Source organism: Conger conger, chromosome 7, assembly GCF_963514075.1.
Source record: "Conger conger chromosome 7, fConCon1.1, whole genome shotgun sequence".
Classification (NCBI taxonomy): domain Eukaryota; kingdom Metazoa; phylum Chordata; class Actinopteri; order Anguilliformes; family Congridae; genus Conger; species Conger conger.
The window spans coordinates 20,782,096-20,802,789 of NC_083766.1; the positions used below are offsets into that span (position 1 = coordinate 20,782,096).

The following is a 20,694-nucleotide window of genomic DNA, read 5'->3' on the forward strand; positions in this document are numbered from 1 at the left end:
AAAAGGTACAAACTAATTATATATTGCTGGCTAGGGGTACAATTTTATGTACCTAGGTGGTACCGCTCCAGCGACAAGCATTTGTTGCCTACCTTTTAGGTACACTGTGGAGTACTGTGGGCTTATCCCAGACTCAAACCAGCCATGCCTAGACTGTAGGACCAGCCCTATATCCATATATGCTGCTTTTAATTATCGGAGACCACAAATATATTTATACAGAAAGATTCATGGCAGTCCAGTGAACTGAATCTCAATGGCATCTTTTATGTACAGGCATACTCCTGTACTTTTGCTTTTAAAAAATCCATCCCAAGGCATATCTGTGTGCACTGGCAATCTCTATCTTTGTGGATGTTTTTGTAGCCTGTATTTGTTATTGTGAAACGTGATCAGGACGTTTCAGGGTGTGGCGCTCTGCTCTGTCTGTGGAGGGGGTGAGCGTGGCTGCACAGCCCATGGGGTGGGATCAGTACAGGGAACCGAAACCAAGCAGACAGGGCTCAAAAACCACAGTCAACTTTGGGATTGGCTTTCTTTCAAACTGCAATTAAAAAAAACGCTTTTGAAAAACTGAGATATGAAAATAAAAACTGTAAAGGGGATTTGACATAAGTGGGCAGGATTGAGGATGGAGGGGGTGACATCTTTGATTGTAAACGCAGGACCACAGCAAGGCAAACAAAAACCAGCATAGTATGCCTTTAACATTACATCTCTATGGCCCAAGGTCTGGTGACAAAATAAAGCTATGAAGGTAACTCAATGAGCTGGTTCATCAGTCAGCTGGTTCCAGGACAAGCAATTCCCCTCTCCAAATATTGGAGTTCCTATCCCATTGAGGTACTGTTTCTCCAGCAGGCTGGCACTGAACAGCTACAGGCCTGCAATGGGAGGCTACCTAAAGGCATATTTCAGCCTCTCAACCTCAACCAGAGGATACAAGTGCATATTATCATAAGGGAATGAGTCTCCTCAGAAGCGGATGAATAATTAATGAACATGCTAATGCAAATTGTCATCATTATTAAATATGCAGTTTCAGAGAAGCTCTTAATATTGAAATGTGAAACTCCTATTGACAAGGCTGGATCAATATACTCTGCTTTGTGACACTCTCTGTGATTGGTGGACTGCCATTTGATAGCTAGACAGACAGATGAAATTAATGATTCATTACTATTTAATATGTGTGGAATCAAACACAGGAAAAAAAACTGATGAAGGAATGAAAAGTGGTGTTCATATAAACTAGTTTTTAACCTTTGGGAGTTACCATAAACTTCCTGTCTGATTCGGTTGGCAAACGGTGCACCCCACCCCTTGTTTTTATTACTGGTATGACTCAGTAGCTCTCCTGAGCAGCACTGCTATAACTATATCTTCATAGCCCTGATGAGAACCAGTGCTCTTTAGCACTTCTGTACAAACTATGATTCAAAAAGTATCCTAGTTTATTGAGTGCATGACTCAGATTACTGTGGTCCTGTGATTTTATATTACTGCACTGCTTTGTACTTTGTTTTATTGATGCCTTCTGTAAAGCACTTTGAAACCATCTCTGTACGATGAAAAGCTCAAAATAAATTAAATATATTATTTTATACAAATAATACAGCTCAACATTATTATTATTACATATAAAAATCTGTAACTATGTTTCTATATGTTTGCTGCAGTACAGGGGTTTCTCAGAACTTGACCTCTAATTACAGCAATGAATTTGTAGTTTCTTCACACAAACAGGAAATTGCAAATGACCCAGAGCTGCAAAGTTATTGGCATTTTTTGGCGTGGTCTGAAAATCTCTACAAACTGTATATTGGTTCCCTGACTGTAGATTCATTTTCTGTCACTAACTTCACTAAATTCAGTGACACTACTAGTGTAATTTGCTGTTATTTCATTTCCACATGTTTACAGTGATTAATTGGGATTATTGTCTCTTTACTATAGCCATTGAGCCTTTCACTGATCTTTACAATATGGAGATTCTCTTTAATTTGGACACAAATCTGTCTGAAAATCTAATCTAATTGTCCTGAAATGTTCCACAAAGAAAGTTTAACTGAATTAATGATATTGTAATGCATATTGTAAAACTGAGTGACGAATACATATCGAGAAACGTGCCATCAAAGGTCCCATTTCGGCCCATGACACACGATAAAATAACACACGATCAAATAAATAAACCTTGGTCATCAGTGCGCTCATACACCCACCCTCAAAGACTGGTACTAGCTGAAAAGGCTGTTACTAGCTGAAAAGGCTGTTACTAGCTGAAAAGGCTGTTTGGTCAACTCCCAAATACGGCCGATATTTGCATACAGGGACCATTTTGATTTTGTTATTCTGCTTCAGTGAAAACATATTTAGTCATCAAAGCACACGCGTGAGATAGATTGTGTTGACATCCCGTTACGCACAACCAGTTAAACCGTTAGTGCACAAATTGTCGTAAAAAAAGTTGCTGTACCAACAAACTTGACATTACTAAATCAAACATTTTGTTCTTAGCCCACACGCTAGTCATCTTCTAATGTAAATACGTTTTTAATTCATAACTTTAAATGGCCTTTACTTGTATGGAAAATTACTAATGTTTTATCAGAACGTCTACATAAACCACTTCACTTACATACAAAATAAAGAATAAAGTTAAGCTGGGGAGAAGTCCAACAGCACGCATTCTAATAGCACTACTACTACTACTACTACTACTAATAATAATAATAATAATAATAATTCACAAAGTAGCTATGAATACTCACAATACTCTTACAAAACAGAATGTCTTACCTCAAATTATAAGCACCATCCCGTGTTCAAAATGATGAAACTGAATGTTGAACTATTATGGACTAATCCGTGGATCATTCATTGAGGATGCTGGAATATTGAGCTACACGTTCCTGTTTGCAATAGACTTAATGTGCCTGGCTTCCGTCAGGCTTGAACAGCTCCGAAAGACAATTGCACCGTTCAGTGATTCCAGCTTGATCACAGGGCAATAATAAGTTCACAATTTCAGACGCTTCTTTGTTTTCTTATCGGTTGAGCAATGTTAAAACCGTTCCACTTCCTCTGTCATTTGCCTAATTTCTTTCACTCTCAAACCACGCTTACTCAATTCTTTGCAAAAACACACCAATCACATTTCCCAGGATAGATCCTATTTCATTCTTAATAAGAGCTGTCCAATGTCAAAAACTTTCTTTTGTGCATCTGCGTGTGTATTGGAAACAAACGCGCTAATCTCACTGTTTGCCCAAAACAAATTTAGGCATATAGCTATAGGTGAGCGGGTGGTGGAGAAGTTCCGTCTCAGGAAACACGTGCTTTGAGGCTTGCAACCGTGTTGAACCTCTCTTCTTCTTCATCTTCAGGACAAATTGTCCCTGCTGCTGTCTCGTGATCGTCACGCAAAGCTACGGGACTGTTCCACGATATTGTTGCAGTTACGTCAAGTCAAATATTTACGCCAAATCATATACTTATGTTTGCCTTTTGTTTGATAACGACGTGATTTTATTCTATATTAGATACGCACATGGTTAACTGCTTTTATTGAGAAGGTATCAACCAGTTGGCAATCGCCTTTTTTTTGGTTTGGTTTGCCTTTTGTGTTTTACAATAAATGCAAGTCTATTTATTGGCAACTGATTTCACGCATGCTTTGATTTCCAAGTAATGTATTTTATTTGAACAATCTGTTTAAATGTCATGCATTGAACCTTATTTGGCTTCAGTAAATATCCAGTTTCAATGCATGAAGACATTGTGAAAAAATACATTGTTAAGCCTTTTAGGCAAATGCAAGATATAGAATTTCCCATTATGGAAAGTTATTTTATGTGATATAAATATGTTTATGAATATGCTATACTGTGGTAAATGGAACACTTTATGCCACAATAAGCCATGTTTATTATTATATTATTTAGTTGCCTGGAGGGAACTTATTTTTCTTGTTTAGTGAAACAATAAAGGCTTTGCGCCATAGGGGTATAATCACTGCAGACAGCAAGTGTAGGTTTTACTGTGCTCAAATACAGGAGTGAACAAGCAGAAGCAGTTTATAGAACTGTCAGAAAATTAAACCTAAGGTAATTGGTTGGAACAAAAGCCAGTACACAGATCTGCCCTCCAGGACCAGAGCTGTGTCTGTTTGAAGAAATGTATATATACATCTATATGTGCCCAACACATTCAACCATCTAATGGCACAACATGCTGTTGGCTGTTCAGTGTATCAAAATGCAAGTTGCCATTTGTCTAGAAACAAAAACAGTGTTTTACATAGACAAATACTGTTGATCAGTGGTGAGCAAACCTGTTCCTGGAGATCTACCATCCTGTAGGTTTTCACTCCAAACCGAACAAAGCACACCTTGTTCAACAGCTTCAGGTCTCATTGAGCTGCTAAGATAAAGTGGAATCAGGTGTGCTTCCAGAGAAGAACCCAATCTAGTTCAAGGGTTCTTTGTCAGGTAAAATGGTTCTTTGTCTGGGAGTTTTCACACTTCACACCTATGACTGAGGGTTCCATAAATACCTAAACAGGGTTCTCCTGTGGAATCAAGCCAAAGAACCCTTTCAGTGCCCCTTTTCCAAGAGTGTAGTGCGAAGGGTTATTTTAGAAATAGCATGGTCATAATATGGCCGATTGGCATTAGAAATGTCTACAGTTAGCAGCTTGTTACAATTCAGAGGTTATAGGAACTGGAATGACAACAGACACACAGCCCACACTTATTTGCCCAAGGCCTATATTGGCTGCTGATTGAAAGGAAACTAGCCTACAAAAAACCCACAGACAGTGGTGCCCTCTAGGGGTTGAATGTGACATTCCTGGTCTAATTGGAAGTATGATCATTGGCAAACGCTACATTATAAGCCAGTCTTAATAACATCATCTTTTCAAATGAAGTAAATTGTAACGCAATGGATACAGACTGCCTTGTTCACTGTGTAGTCGGACGGCAGAAACGGTGTTAAATGGGAAGCCAAGACGTTCACATTTTTACTTGCGTGAACTACTGAATTATCTTCATTTTTTAGGATTGCCTGAAATGTATCACATGGGACATTTAGACCAATCAAACTGGTGACTGCGCATTGTGGTCACGGGCAATACCATCACGCCAATAATCGAGCTTGAAATTGGAATGACAGAGCGTCTAACCAATTACATTTGATAAAATCTTAGCTTCTTCCAATCGCTTTGTCGTTCAAGCCACACCCCCTTACAGTTGCATGATATCACTTTGTGACGCCATTTCGTAACAGAGCGGGTGGAAGTTACTATAGCGAAAAGGTATGAAAGTGTTTTTATTCGTTTTAATGTTCTAGATCGCAAATAATGTTTATAAATTAGTGTACATATTTTTTAAGCTTGCTTATGCGTTATCCGAAATTGCAGTAGATATTTCGCTAAATAATAATCAAAAACGTTTGTCTTTCCTGCTGAACAATGAACACAACGTTCGCGGCTGAGCTAGCTAACTTCATTAACTCGTAGCTACCTCGCTATATCATTTTTACGTATGATTCTGTTGTTCCGAGCTAATCAATGGTAACTTGGCCGCTAACTGCCGTTTTAATTTTTGATGTCTGCTACAGTGGAGCTGCAATTTTAGTTGTTTTATTTTGCACGTTTTCCCCTCTGCGCGTGCCTCGAAGGCCTTCCTTTTTTGTTCGCTGTAGCTAGCGTTACTGTTGCGTTAATAACTTGTACGTATGTACTACGCAAAGATTTCTTTTCAATACATAGTTTCCCCTGTATTCATGCAACCGAGGACATATTCGCCTCCAAATTGATGTTATTCTGGTCATTTCGTTGACCGTTTTTGGTTGCATTTTGGTATCTGGTTTGAGGGTGAGGGTGAGTGGGGGTGGGGTGGGACTGGGTGATAGGGAGAAGGTAACATTAGTGTGAGGCCGCAACTTTTTTTCTGTTACTCCATTGTTCGGGTGGTTCAGCCCCTTAACGATTTTAAAAACTGCTTTTCTCCAGATGATGCAGCTTCAAAGCGGTCACTAAAGTTTCACTCTCGGGCTTAATGGTGAACAATTGCCTTCCTCATGACCACCACTACATTGAAACGAACGCATATCGTCTAATCGATCCATTGACGAGACTCGAAAATGTCAATTGTATTTAGTTATGTGGATCGGTGCTTGAATGAACATGCTAGAAACATACTCCGCGAAGCGTTTTTATTTATCTCTGTCATGAATGAACATGGACTGGCTAACGTTTCTTCCAACTACATTTTTCCTTCTGTCTTGTTCAGAGTTGGCAAAATGGTGAAGATTTTCGTGGGTAACCTGTCCGAGGACACCACGGCAGAGCAGCTCCGGTCGCTCTTCTCTCAATACGGCACCATCTCGGAGTGCGACGTGCTGAAGAAGTACGGCTTCGTCCACATGGACGACAAGGCCGAGGCGGACGAGGCCATCCGACGCCTGCACCACCACCAGCTCAACGGGCAGACCATCAACGTTGAGATGAGCCGCGGCAAGACTAAGAACTCCACCAAGCTGCACGTAGGCAACATCAGCAGCAGCTGCACCAACCAGGAGCTGCGCGCCAGGTTTGAGGAGTTTGGCCCGGTGGTGGAGTGCGACATCGTGAAGGACTACGCCTTTGTGCACATGGAGCGGGTGGAGGACGCCATGGAGGCCATAAACGGGCTCGACAACACCGCCTTCCAAGGTGACACCCCGGACAAGGCAGTTGGGTGGGGTTGGTAGGGGGTTAAACCGGGTGGCTCAGGTGCCAGGGCTGTTTGTCTGACTGTTAGGGGCTACTTTTGCGTCTCAAGATGGAGCAGGGAGTTGTGGTTTTGGTCGGGACATGGTAAGTGCAGCTGGTGATCTGACTGCACAGCGCTAGCCTGCGCTGGTACGTTAGGCTCTGGAGTTTGAGTGCAGTAGAGGTGGGACAAAGAGCAGGTCCCACAGATCCACTTCAGAAAATGTTGGAAACCTAGATTGCATAGATCCCCCCCCCCCACATCTGGTCCTACTTCATGGCTTTTTCTGTCTGCACAGTCAAGCCCCAAGGCTTCTGACTGGTGTGTGCGACAGTGAAACGGGCACCACAGTGATGTTGAAGGTCTCCATTTTGTATCGAGGCTTTGAGACTACTTTTGTATCTTATGTATTGTGGCCCACTTCTTAGACATTTTGAAGCTGAAATGACATCACAAAACTGTCTACCTTGCCTATACTTTTTTTTGGTTTTGGTTAATTTAAGTAGCTTTTCAGAGATATACAAAGAACCAAAATTCAATAACTGATGGTTCATTTTAAAAGCTTGTTCTGAGCCGTGAATCGGAGTACATGCTGCGTGGTAGTGGCTCCTTTTTAAAATGGCCGTTGAAATAATGTGATGAAGAAAATGGGGAGAAATGAAACGAGATGGAACCGTTCAGATGAAACGCTTCAGCGAGGCTGGGAACGGAGGGCCCAGCGTGGGCTTGAGGGCCCTTTCCAATTTTAGTCTCCTTAAACGCGCACTTGTACGAAAGCTTGGCTACGAAGAGCACTCGTCCTAAAAATTTCAAAATGTTTGCCAAAACATTTTTAACGCTTTGTTTTGTAGCCCACCTTTCATGTAATGCTTGGAAGGTCTGTTGTGGAGGTATACCTCAATCTTATCGATGCGTTGTTGCAGAGATTGTTGATTTTGGCTTGGGTGTGGCGCTAACGATTTGGCTAAAGGGCTAAGTGACGTGGGATTGGTTGGTTGTGGAGGGCTTCACCGTTCTTCATGTTCACAGGAGGGGGGTGTCCTGCAGTTTGAAAGCCACTCACCTCAATGTTCCCGTTAGCGCAGGAGGTACCAAAACTTTGCGTCTTTCTCTCTTCCCCCCCAAAGGCAAGCTGATGAGTGTGAAGCTTTCGACTAGCCGGCTGCGCACCGCCCCGGGCATGGGCGACCGGACGGGGTGTTATCGGTGCGGGCAGGATGGGCACTGGTCCAAAGAGTGCCCCATGGACCAGAACGGCTCGTTCGAGGCGGGGGCCAACGGCTTCGGCCCGTCCAGGTTTGGTGGCGGCGGCGGTGGCCGCGGGGGCTTCCCCCGGGGGCTGGGCGGAGACCCGGGCTACGGCGGCACCCACGGCGGGCCCCCCTCCTCGCACGCTTTCGTCCGGGGGCCGGTCTTCGGCGGGGGCGGGGGCCCCGGGTACGGCCGGGTGGCCGGGTACGACGGCGGCATGGCGTACCGGGCGGCGGCGGCGGGATACGGAGCCGGGGGCGACGGTAGCGCCTCCCGTGCGTTCGGGGGCGACGCCGCGTACGGATCCGGGCCCGGGTTCGCGGCCGCGGCGGCTGCGGCCGCCTACCCTCCGCGGCGCGCCGCCATGGTGGAGGACCGGGACCCTTACAACGTGGTGGACTTCTACGAGAAGTACCGGGCGCGGCCCTACGCCACCGGCTTCTACGACGAGACGCAGCAGCGCGTGGCCGCCCTGGCCCCGCCCCCGCCCCCCTCCCTGGCCCCCGCCGGGGCGTCCCTGGACCCCTACGATCGGCGGGCCCTCCCTGCCCCGTCGGCCGCCGTGCCCTCGTACTACGCCCGCGACAGGAGCCCGGTGCGTCGCGCCCCCTCCGCCGCGCAGGGGTACGCGTTCGAGCGCTCGCGCCTCTCGCCCACCGGCATGCCCCGGAGCGCCGCTTACGACGGGATGCGGGCCCGCGACCCCTACGCCGATCGGGTCCGCTACGCGTTTTAACCCCCAGGTGAGAGCCGGCTCGGCTTGCTTAGGGACAGCTGTCACGGCCTTGTTCACCCGCCTGCCCAGTTTGAGACAGATTTACTTCTCAGATCCACAGTCCTTTTTTTAAAAAATACTAAAGTATTTGTATTTATAGGTAATTTGAATTGATTTAAATTACGTGATTTGGCTTTTGTCAAATTATCAGTTGGCAAAATTTGCCATTTGAAGAGTAGGTTTCTGGAATTTTTCTTTGGAATTCTAATTCGAAACTCCACTGCTTTCAGTTACCAGTAGGTGTTGTTACATCACCATTATAATGTTCAGTCAAGAACCTCATAGTCGCACATGAGCAGTGTGGTGTGTTTGTGGCGAGTGGAGGCTCGGGAGGTCTCGGCCGTGGTTTCGGTGAAACCGTCCGGGCGAGGCGTGAGTATGAGTGCGTTCTCCGTGAGAAGTGTGTTGATGTGGTGAGTGTCCGCAGGCCTGCTGACGTCGGCGGCGGAAGCGATGCGTAAGCCCCCCCCGTCCCGTGATGGTTGCCATGGGAACTGACGGCGGTTTAACGTGGTCTCTCTCTCTGCAGGTGTCCGTGCCGTGACGCACCTCGACAGACGCGCGTTCGCTCCCGGTCGCTCGTTTCGGCTCGCGACGCGTTTCCGACGGTGCCGCGATCGGGGGGCCGGTGATACCGCGGACTCTCTCGCTCCTGCTACCACTTTTATTTTCAGTTTTTGTCTCTCTCTCTTGTACCGATTTTTCTCCTCCTCCTCCTCCTCCTGTGATCCAGAACTATTGCTTAGATATAATTTCTTGTTTTAGTTTTTTTTTAGTTTTGTTTTAAACGAGTGTAGCGATTCTTGCTGTCTTGATGAAACATTTTACACAGGAATGCAGAGCTGTTATTTTAAGTGTCACGGCAGAAGTAGACGTGCGTGTGAGCTTTGCAGTTCCTGTAGTATGCTCTCTCTCCTATCACTAACGTGTGTATTCTGTATCTGCTTTCAGAAGAGTTAGTCTTGCATACACTGAGGGAATTATTTCACTGCATTTTAGTACCATCTACGGTTTCATTTTGTGGTGGAAATGCTCAGCCTGTGTGTGTGTGTGTGAGTGAGACGGTGAGAGCGAGATTCTGGAAGCTTCTGCTTCCGAAATGAGTTGACTGGCTGTATAATCCAAATACACTTAGGATGTAGGCTAATACACTTTCGAAACTGCTCGTTTTTGTAATTCCAGCTCTTGACTCTCAGTGTTGAGCCAAATTGCTATAAACATGTTTGTGTTTCTTGCATACAAGGGATGGTTCTTTGCATGAAGAAAAACGGGTCGTGGGGGCAAGTGGCTGTTGAAAGGGCAAGGCCTGAAGCCTGTGTTCACTTACATGTAGGGGGAATAAAGTCCTCTTTGCCAACAATTCCATTTTAATAGTTTGCTGCTGTTTCTTATTTCAGTTTTTGGGGGGTGTTTATGGGCAAGTATCAACCAAATTGGTAGCAGGGGAAGGACAAACATGAGACGGAGATCTTGTTGGTAAGCCTCTTTCCCCTGTTTGGAGTCAAGTGGACGTCACCACTGCTTATGATAGGCCATATAATGTTTTTGCCCATAACAAAATGGCCGCCACTCCCCTGCCTTCATTACACAGGCAATGTGGACGCAGTGTCATCAAGTTCGCGCTGATAGCCCATCTCCTCGGTGTGGAAATTGACCCTGATGCCCGTTGCACTCAGGTTTTGCGCCAAGCTACAGCGGTTGTGCCCCTTCTACATTTTACATAGCCGTACACGCGCATGCTCACTTGTAGCTTTGTCTGTTCGCAGTCCAGTTAGGCCTGAGTTTAAAGTCTAGAAACGCATGGTAGCTGGACTGTCTGGCATGGTAGTTTGCCCTGTCTTACGGTATCGCTATTAGACGCTTGTTGGTTTTGATGGTCGGCCACCATTTAATCACTGAATGTTTGTGTTTAGAAGACCTGACCTCCGCTGCTTTGCAGCTCTGGCAGAATAATTATGAACTTTAAGAACTCTCTCCCTTAGTTTGTTTTGAGTGGTGACCACGGTTACTCAAATGTGGCAGTTTGAATGCGGTTGTCCGATGCAGTCAGACACCTGATGCAGCCTTGTTCCGCAGCAGAAGTTGGAGGGGGTGTGCTATTGTGCGTGCGTGCGTGCGTGATTCAGGTGTAACTGCCCCCCACGGTGGGAACGAGCTGCCATTTTTTAAAGATCTTTTTGTTTGGTCGCTAGGACATGGAGGCTGAACTTTGAGCAGTGTTTCTGTGAACAGTACCCTTTCTCAATAAAACTCACTGAAAACGATGCTGAATCCGTGTGCTCTTTTTCGCTGTGGTGCCTATAGTGTCCTCCCTCCCCTAGGGTTCATACAGTACATGAAAATGTGTTTCGCCTGAAAGGCATGAAACATAGTCTGCCGTCCTGCTTTTCTTACAAAGTAGCATGAAACTCACAACTTTTAAATGAAAAGTATTTTTTTTATTCATAAAGTCATGTTAACTTTAACAAAATATATCTTCATTGCATAATCACACGTCATTTTTAACTATCATTATGCTAATATTGACAACATACGGCAAATGATACATTGGCTTCTCTTGGAAATGTACTTTCGTCAAGGGTTTTCAGTGCACTTGCCCCTTGTTATGCACTTTGCTGTATGTGACCTTTGGATAAGAGCTTCTGCAAATGCCTGTAATGTAACCTGATTTGGTAAGTTAGGCCCGCAACCAATAAACTGGTCAGGAATTTGAGCATTGCTGCAATGAAAGTCCTCATCTCTGTCCATAAAATGTAGGAATTTGGGTGTGTTGGCACCCAGGTTTGTGTTCATACACAGTGCCTTTTGGTGCATTGCCCATCCCGTTATCTGGGAGTGCCTGGTTTAACACTCCCAGAAGGTGTGCACAGGAAAATGAGCTGGGATTAAAGTCCCTGCACTAGCCCTGTACAATATCATGTGATCGACACACTTATTGCGGGCGGTGGTCCTGCAGCACTTATGACTAGCTAACAAATAACTAATAATAAAATATACATTTAAGTATCCAATCCTGGTTAAATCCACAAATGGGTTCCCAGCAGATAATTGCCTAACTTCCAGCTACTAATACTAGTTATATATACTGTAAAGGAATCAAGGGATGGATTGGCTTTTGTCAAGATGAAAACCTTTTTTGGTTTGCAAACTAAGTACACCTCATGGTCACTGAGCCAAATGATACATCGACAAGCAGGCAGGGCTGCACAGGATGCTGAGCCCTTGTAGCAGTCTGAATGGGCAAAAGTTTTTAGTCAGGCCTTTTGTGGGCTCTGGATAGACGGTGACGATACAGAACCCGGCACCCATGGTTACCTGGCTGTAAGACAGACCACTTAAACTGCCCCCCTTTCAGTTTATTTCTCTCTGCTCTTATTGGCTTGCAGGTTGTGAAGCACTGTGGATGAAAGTTGCTGTGAAAATAAAGCATATCATTGTCGCAACGTGCAAAGACCACATTCTCAGGAGAAAGATTCAAACAGATTAATTTTCAGGTGTGTGTGTGTGTGTGTGTGTGTGTGTCAATATCGCCCAAGTGAATGGTTACAACGGAAAAAAGCTGGCCATATTTTTTGCCCATATTGCCCAAAGTTATTGCATTGCAACCGTACGGCAATGTTACAGCAGCATATTATTTACATCACCTGTCCAAAGCAGAACCAGACTTTGGGGAGCCTTGTGGTCTTCAGGCATGCCCAGCACCTCTGGGAGATGGTGTGGGTTTGATGACCTTGACAGAATTGTGATTGGAACAGAGTGGGTGGGGGAATCGGCGGAAGCCACAGTTCGGAGAGAAAGGCATGTTTACTTTGTTATACAGCAGTTTAAAAACAACACTGCTGATTGTGTGTATTCAGTGCAGCAGAACTAGAATACGGCTTTTTACTGCTACATCAGGGGAGAGGGAGAGGGTGGATCGAAGCTGCATAAGAATATTCCTGACTAAATTCCTGTGTGCCCATTCTGAGAGTGCCTCTTTCCTGCAAGATAATGAGCTGGAACTGGCATTGAGTGTTTATACATAAACGGTTGATGGGAGAATGAATGTTTTGGATAGGCCCTAGCATAGGCCTCTGTAGGATCCGAGGGTATAAAGACTAAGTTAAAAAGCCTCTAAGTCAGTATCTTAAAAATGGGACTTTTACCATAAGAGGATTCCCCAAACGCTAGCTGATTGTTTAAATGTATTAGACCGGCTAATTTAGGCTTTACTTTTAACACAAAAACACTGTTCTTCTGTATAGCTGTGTGATCCATTTCCCTTTGAAATCTTCCTGAAAGGAACAGACTCCTGTTTTTTACCTGCATTAAAAATTTATGTTTTCTTATTTAGGGATACAGGATCATCATGCCCTGCTGCAAAACGGGCTCCCAGCTCCACAATGCACAGGTTAGAGGCTTCCTTAAAGTGAGTTCAGCTCAAATATGTGTAAAACAAAAAGCACAGACTCATTTATAATAAATATTATCATCGCATAATGTGTATTTTGCTCCATAGGTTGCAGCTGCAAGTGCCCCTGCTGCCTGGCCTCTAAGGAAAGTGCTGTTCCTTCACAAATGACCAGCTCCGCTTGTTCAATGTGCCTTCAAGGTACGGTTACCAACTTTTTATCTTTTTATCTGTGCTTCATTTTATTTTCCATTTGAGAAGGCAGTATCTGCAGGCTTTGGCTTATTGACCCGCATTGCCACGATGTGATGCACATTTCCTCAGTTTGGTTCTGAAATCCTGCAGTGTGGACAGTAGGGTTGTACTATAACTACATTTCTTGCAGTGGTAGCTGGGATGATTAAAATTGTGCTCCTGACAAGCCTTGCGGTTTAGAGATGTTCTGATTAAATGGCCCTCTGAGATTTAATGTCCACGAAAACTTGGCCGAATGCTTACTAGCCTGATCTACTCCTCAATGGCCCTGTGCATGAATGGGCCTCACTTTAATTTCAGGTAAGAACAGAGGAGCTGAGGATTTAGTCATTACCTTCATAACAGCTCAGTTTCAGCACAAAATGATAAAAAAATAATAGAACACAACAGAAAACAATCATGTCTCATCCAGCTCTCTGAAGAGGAGGATTAGGTCTTCCTATCCCAACTGAGCTCTGAAAGTTGGCTTCAAGAGCAAATATGTATTAAACTATTTTTAACCGTGTTCTGAGATTAGAATGCAGTTTTAGCACAAGGCTCTGGCATTGCTGTGTACAGTTTGAATTCTACAGTTTTGGTCTTGTAATTTTATGTCCTCTTAATAAAAAGTTAATCCCCCCCCGAAAACAGAATGCGGTTTTATTTTGCCTTATTTCGATCACTTGCTCTTCCCCAGTAATGGCGAAGCTGAGCAGCTTGGAGAAGTCGGTGAAGGAGATACGGGCCTTGCTCCTGGCCCAGAGGCGGGAGGGACAGGACAACCCCCTGGATGGCCTTGAGGTCTACCTTCCCCGGGGCAGAAGGCTGGAGGCCATGGAGGAGCTGGTCGAGTTTGAGAAGATGCTGCAGGTGGAAGAGCACAAGAGGAGACTGGTGAGGAAACAAAATGGAGGGTCTGTTCAAAGAGGAGGCATCTTACGCGTGTGTTAGATGTGCACTACAGTGTTGGCCTGCGTTACACCGATGCTGGTGGGCAGCCTGTAGCCTAGTGGCTAAGGTGAATGACTGGGACCCAAAAGGTTGGTGGTTCAAACCCCAGTGTAACCTCGATAAGATCCACAAAGCTGTTCATATTGCTCCAGGGGGGATTGTCCCCTGCTTCATCTAATTAACTGTAAGTTGCTTTGGATAAAATTTTAGGCTAAAAAACAAATAATTATTATAATTACAATTATTATTATTATTATTATTATGCTGTGACACAGGGTTACCCTGGCCCTGGTTCTTGACAGCCGTATTCTGCTGGTTTAAAGCAGTGGGATCACGACTGGCAAACCCATTACAATAAAATATGCACAGTCTGAGGAATACGTTCACATCACGTTCAATTAAAACATTACCTACGACTGAGAATAGTGGTTCTAAGTGGCCTAAGTTTGGGTGACATCATCAGACAGTTTGACTCCAGGCTAAAAGAAATGGGAGTTTTCTCTTCAGCAGTCTCCATGGTTACATGCTGTGACTCTGCTGAGAGATTTAAATGACAGATAAATCAGTGATAGGGGAAAGCCAGTTGGCAGTTGGCATGGGAGTTTGACTCTAAAACCGGAATTGGGATCTTTGGCAGTCACCATGGTTATACTGCCTATTTAAATTATATTTGAATTCACAAAAAGTTGAAACCAACAGTCTGTGAAAATATGTAAGTCCTTGAGTGGTGAAGAAATAAATGTATTGGGCTGAAACTACACAAAATGAATGAATAGGCACAGAAGCAAAAATAAGTGCTACCTTGAGGAAGAGAATACGGTTTTGAGACGTGTTACATTACATTACATTACATTACATTACATTACAAGGCATATAGCAGACGCTCTTATCCAGAGCGACGTACAACGGAGTGCAGATCAAACACAAGTACAAGTCCGTGTTGTGGCATCAGCTCGTTTACAGCAGTGCAGTTATCTCCTACAGCTGTTTATTTGCTTTGAGGGGTTTAAGCTCGATACATGTGTTTGTTCAGCACTGGAAGGTTTTCCCAATTATTGGCTTTAATCCACTTCCTTATATGTCTTTGACTAATATTTAAATGACCTGCCCCCCCAGTTGTGAAAAAGCAAACTATGGCGTGCAAGCCATGCAGGTGGCCGCTGTTACTATGGGTGAAATCAGCCTTATAAGGCCAAAGGCACTTAGATGTAGGGACTTTACCATTTCACAGGGAAGGCCATCTTAGTTTCTTCTGAGATGAACCTAAATATATTATCCCTCCAAAATAGATTACATAATTAAATAAGTATCATGGTATTTGGTCTGCCTTTGAATACCACTAGGGGACAGTTGATAAGTTCAACAATCTCCACAATCCCAACCAGTCCGGCTTCAAGAGTGGCCACTCCACTGAGACCGCCCTGCTCACGGTCACTGAGGCACTCCACTCTGCTAAAGCCAAATTCTCCTCTGTCCTCATCTTCCTCGACCTGTCGGCCACCTTTGATACAGTCAACCATGAGATTCTGCTCTCATCGCTGTCTGGGATGGGTGTCACAGGATCTGCACTTGCTTGGTTTTCCTCCTACCTCTCTGGTCATTCCTACCAGGTCACTTGGAGGGGCTCAGTCTCTGACCCCACCCCCTACAAACTGGAGTCCCACAGCACTCAGTTCTTGGTCCTCTCCTCATCTCTCTATACACCATGCCTCTTGGTTCTATTATCTCTTCCCATGGCTTTTCTTACCACTCTTAAGCCGATGACACCAAACTCCTTATTTCCTTCCCCCCAGATACCCAGGTCACCACACAGATCTCTGCCTGCTTGGCTGATATCTCTGCGTGGATGACTTCCCACCACCTGAAGCTTAACCTTGCCAAAACTGAGCTTCTCGAAATCCCTGCTAAGTCCTCTCCGACAATCGACCTCTCACTCACTGTTGAGGACTTTGTAGTTTCCTCCTCCCGTACGGCAAAGAATCTTGGGGTCACTCTTGATAACTGCCTCACCCTGGCTCCACAAGTATCCTCCACTGCCAGAACCTGCAGGTTCTTTCTCTACAATATACGCCGTATCCTATGCACTTGTAAGTCGCTTTGGATTAAAAGCGTCTGCTAAATGACAAAAATGTAAATGAAAAGTTCTGCACTCTTTTGTTCATTAGCAGTGTTTGTGTGCGTATGTGTTTAAGCATGTTTTGATCCCATGAGGGCAAATCGTTCATTTTAATGTGATGTGTACATAATTTGGTTCTTGAATTCTGAGCGCAGAGCCTGTGGTTTGGGAAAATTGCCTCAGAATGATTTGAAGCTACTTGCTGACTGAAAAGCAATTACCGTGACTGACACCAACATTTCAGACACTGGATCTCACCGTGCTACCACAGAACGCCACACAGATGGTCAGGGTCATTTCCGCGGTATAATAGATACTCATTGTGTGTGACCAGCTACTCTGTGGTTGATATTCAAAACCTTACTCCTGAATTTGCATTGACAGTTCCATACAGGAAATATATTTCTGCTTTGGCACCAGGATGTACTGGTGTAGGTGGAGTTAGTAGACATTAATACATTTACAGCCTTTGACTTGATGCGGGCCAGACTAAAAAAGCCAACGTTGCTGTAATTTTGTCATGGTTACAATAAGTCATGCATGTAAAAGGAAAAGGAATACAGGATTTAATGTGCAGTGGAGTCTGTAAGTATTTGGACAGTGACACATTTTCAGTTGTTTGGCTGTTTCAGCTCTGTACTTGAAATTAAAAAAGACAGAGTAATTGTTTTATTTTGACTTTGATGGAATACAGAGCGAGAACAGCAAAAATGTGTCATGGTCCAAATATCTCCGGACTGCTCTGTACCACTGTATGTGTTTTAGTGTGAAATTCTGTTCAAGATCGTATTCATTTCATTACTTTACGGTGATGGGACACTGACTAATTGGCTAATGGCTGTTCTCCGTCAACAGCACTTAATCGGCTGTAGATCCTGGGATCCTGAGCTCAGGACCGGTGTCTTCCTGTCTCTGAGCGCAGGTGCAGACCCTGTCTAGTATGGAGGGGGGAGAGAACGTGGGCAAGATCTGCCGAACACTGATGAGGGCCCTGATGACCAACGGGCTGATGAGCCAGTTCAGCGTGCGTGGTCAGAAGGGCAAACTGGCCTTCAAAGACCGCCCGCTATGCGACGCCATCTTAAGTGAGTGCGCTGTGGCCTTCCCGCGATTACCCCACTGAGCACGGACGAGCCCCTGGTCTGCATGCTGCTCCATACTGCCATTAGCATTCCTTTACTTAAACGGGTGGACTCACTGAGATCAAGATCTCTTCTTCCAAGAGACCTGAACCTAATACCAAACACACATTACACACAAAGTCAAATAAAACTCGTACAAGCATCACTAAGAAATGTAAAGTCTTTGAAGACAATGAAAAGAAATTGTAGATTTTTACATTGTTTAATGAAATTAGAGTATCATATCCTATATTAGTGTAGTCTATCTGCGTTCTGAATGATTTTGAGATATTGAGCTTCATAGATGCCAAAGTGAATGAGCACCAAGCAGGGGTGGGGCTTGGATATGCATAGCCACACTGAGGGCACCAAATTATTAAATAAATCCCACGACTCTTCTTGGTCCACAGTTGCGATGCAAGTCATGTGAGCATGTCTGATTGAACTAACAGCAGCGTGATTCAATTCATTTTCCATTTTAAACTCATTCCGAAGATGTTGTCGTCTTGTGGGATTACTTTGTTGAAGCGTGGATTATTAAACATTTCCATAAGCCTACATTTCTATGTGATGCCAAAGCGGATTAGAGACTGGTATATTCTCATTTTAATAGTCTCACTACTTAATTCATATTGGCTTCCACTTTAAATGTAGGCATTAAAAAGACCTGAGTGACTTGCCCATCTTCCATTTTTTCAGCGTTTAATCCTGTCCTTATGATAGAGTTGAATATGTTTTTACTGAAGCAGATAAGGTTAATCACCTGGTTCAGGTTGTTCTCCTTATAGTTGATTAGACTAAGCAGGGGACAATCCCCCCTGGACCAATGCAGGGTTAAGGGCCTTGCTCAAAAGCCCTGCTCAAGGGCCCAGTAGCTGTGTGGATCTATCGGGGTTACACTGCGGCTTGAACCACTAAGGTTCTGGGTCACAGTCATGTACCTTCGCCAGTAGGCTACAGGTTGCCCCCTGCATGTACTACACTACACAATGGCGTGCATACTCCATCGTGGATTGTACTCCTGTGCATTTGAATGTTTGAGTATGCTTTGAATATGATGTCATACATATAAAAGGTTGTCATCTGCTTCATTGAAATGACAGCAGCATACTGACTAGATGTTTGTGTTTCAGAGGCGGTCCGTAAGTCCTTGAACGGAGACTGCAAAGACAGCGATATCATGTGCGAGATCGCTGGAGTGCTGCGAAATGCGCCCAACCACCCAGGAGGCACCAACTACCCCAAGGTGTGTATTTTATAAACAATCAAACTAAATTTACTAAACTAGTATTGTGTGTGTGTGTGTGTGTGTGTGCGTGTGTGTATGTGTGCGTATGTGTGCGTGTTTACATGATAAATTGTATTTTAACTATGCCTCTTACAAACATTTTAAACATTTCTTTTTTTTCTAGCTGGGTTGCACAAGAAAGCGAAAAGCAGAGGTTGTCATAAAAGAGATGCCTGTTGATTCAGATTGATTTTCTGAAATAGACGCTGAAAAAAAAAAAAATATTATTTGCTGTATCAGCACTTGAATACTTGCTCCTTGGTGGAGCATGCAGGATTTGGTGCCTGCACACAAAATGGGGACATTTCCTCCACTGGCCACTAGGTGTCAATTGCCCTTAACACAGGGGTGGTCACTAGGCCTTGGGGGCTGCGGTGCCTTTTGGGTTCTGTAGTTTTCTTTCATTCAGCAGCCAGTTAAGGTCTTGAGAGCAAGGTGTGTGCACTACAAATGAATGACTTGGATGAATTGCTGTCACTGAAACACTCAAAACCTGCAGACACTACTGTTCTCCAGGACTGGATTCTGACACGCGTGCCTTAACTACACCCAGCACTGTTCAATTTGGCTGAAAAAGTACACGATTTCATTTTTCAATGAATTATGCTTTTTTTTTTTTTGAGAAGATGCATTGAATTGCAAATGAACAATCATATTATCTTGCCAATGCTCCAGGTATCACATTCGAAGTGATTTTTTGGCATTTGAAAACTAAGAAACTGTATGTGAATATTCTTTTTATATTTTACACTGAATCATGTTACTTCCCGATTTCATATGAAGCCAAAGGCATATTATTTCACCTGTCCTGGAGACTGATAGGCTAATGCAGTAGTGTGTTTTGAAAGTCTTAACCTTTGTATAAAATTGTCTTATAACCCAACAGTGGTTTGCAATAAAATAATGACTTCATTGTTTCATTTCTAAGTTTCATGTATCCAAAATCATGACTGAAGTACAAGTGTTTGTGTGGGCTTCTTGCAGGGTCAGTATTTTACTTGGAATAAATTATTTCTCTTTCATTGAAAATTGAATTTTCTCTTCCGGCATAAGAACATTAGTCAGTGGGCTTGGTTGTGTAAAATAAAATGGTAAATGGGCTGCATTTATATAGTGCTTTGATCTAAATGTGTCTCATTCACACACACACTCACTCTCTCTCTCTCTCTCTCTCTCTCTCTCTCACACACACACACACACACACACACACACACACCAATAGTGAAAGGCTTCCATGTAAGGCACCGACCAGCTTGTTGGAAGCCTCTGAGGGTTAGGTGTTTTTGCTCAGGGACACTTTGACACCCCCCCCCATTTCAGGGCACCATTTTGGATTGGTAGTGGTCTGTTTAGTCAGTTGTTTTGAATCACTTCCATAGTGCAGGCTTCTGATTTCCATTGGAGTCTGAGAAATGGAAATAACAGTCCAAAGACTGAGAGAATCAGGAATGAAGACTAGACACTAGGATTTTTTTATTGCCTTTCAAGTCTTATTTGCATTTACATTTACATTTTAGTCATTTGGCAGACGCTTTTAATCCAAAGCAATTTACAAGTGGATTATAGAAAAAGTGTTGTTCTAAACATATAGTCATCATAATTGCAATTTTTTTTTTTTTTGGGGGGGGTTAGACAAGAGGGATAGGGATATGAGAAAGGGGGGCGGGGGAAATCAGGAGGTAGGACTAAGGTAGAGTTTGAAAAGGTGTGTTTTTAGTCTGCGTCAAAATAGGGGGAGGGATTCTGCTGTCCTGACAGTGGTAGGCAAGACATTCCACCACTGAGGAACCAGAACGGAAAACGGGCA

General features: G+C 44.0%; 2 protein-coding genes across 9 annotated transcripts in view; one reads left to right on the forward strand and one right to left on the reverse strand.

Annotated features, from left to right (window-relative positions):
- rasgrp2 (RAS guanyl releasing protein 2 (calcium and DAG-regulated)) overlaps positions 1-4,475 on the reverse strand; it is a 29,503-nt gene extending 25,028 nt beyond the window's left edge. For 2 of the 4 annotated variants that reach the window (XM_061248073.1, XM_061248074.1), the window contains exon 1: positions 2,803-3,447. The gene's annotated coding sequence lies outside the window, so the exon portion shown is untranslated. Of the gene's footprint in view, positions 1-2,802; positions 3,449-4,336 lie in introns of those variants that run through there. The other 2 variants (XM_061248076.1, XM_061248075.1) reach the window with 2 other exon arrangements.
- Positions 4,476-5,188: 713 nt separating this feature from the next.
- On the forward strand, positions 5,189-19,804 carry LOC133132613 (RNA-binding protein 4.1-like). Of its 5 annotated transcripts, XM_061248146.1 has the most exons (8): positions 5,189-5,320; positions 6,300-6,721; positions 13,121-13,177; positions 13,286-13,378; positions 14,109-14,305; positions 17,401-17,563; positions 18,733-18,845; positions 19,012-19,804. In XM_061248146.1, the coding sequence occupies exons 2-8, from the start codon at positions 6,310-6,312 to the stop codon at positions 19,075-19,077; spliced, it is 1,101 nt and encodes a 366-aa protein (XP_061104130.1). In that variant the 5' UTR covers positions 5,189-5,320; positions 6,300-6,309; the 3' UTR covers positions 19,078-19,804. The 5 variants fall into 5 exon arrangements, 4 of the variants coding, with proteins under 4 accessions (XP_061104130.1, XP_061104132.1, XP_061104131.1 ...); XR_009709147.1 differs by lacking the exon at positions 17,401-17,563; XM_061248148.1 differs by lacking the exon at positions 17,401-17,563 and having other exon boundaries at positions 18,733-19,804.
- Positions 19,805-20,694: the final 890 nt, after the last annotated feature.

Coding starts and splice junctions, on each gene's coding strand:
- LOC133132613 (XM_061248144.1), top strand. CDS start 6,310: ATGGTGAAGATTTTCGTGGGTAACCTGTCCGAGGACACCACGGCAGAG. Junction 6,722..7,888: donor CGACAACACCGCCTTCCAAG/GTGACACCCCGG, acceptor TCCCCCCCAAAG/GCAAGCTGATGAGTGTGAAG.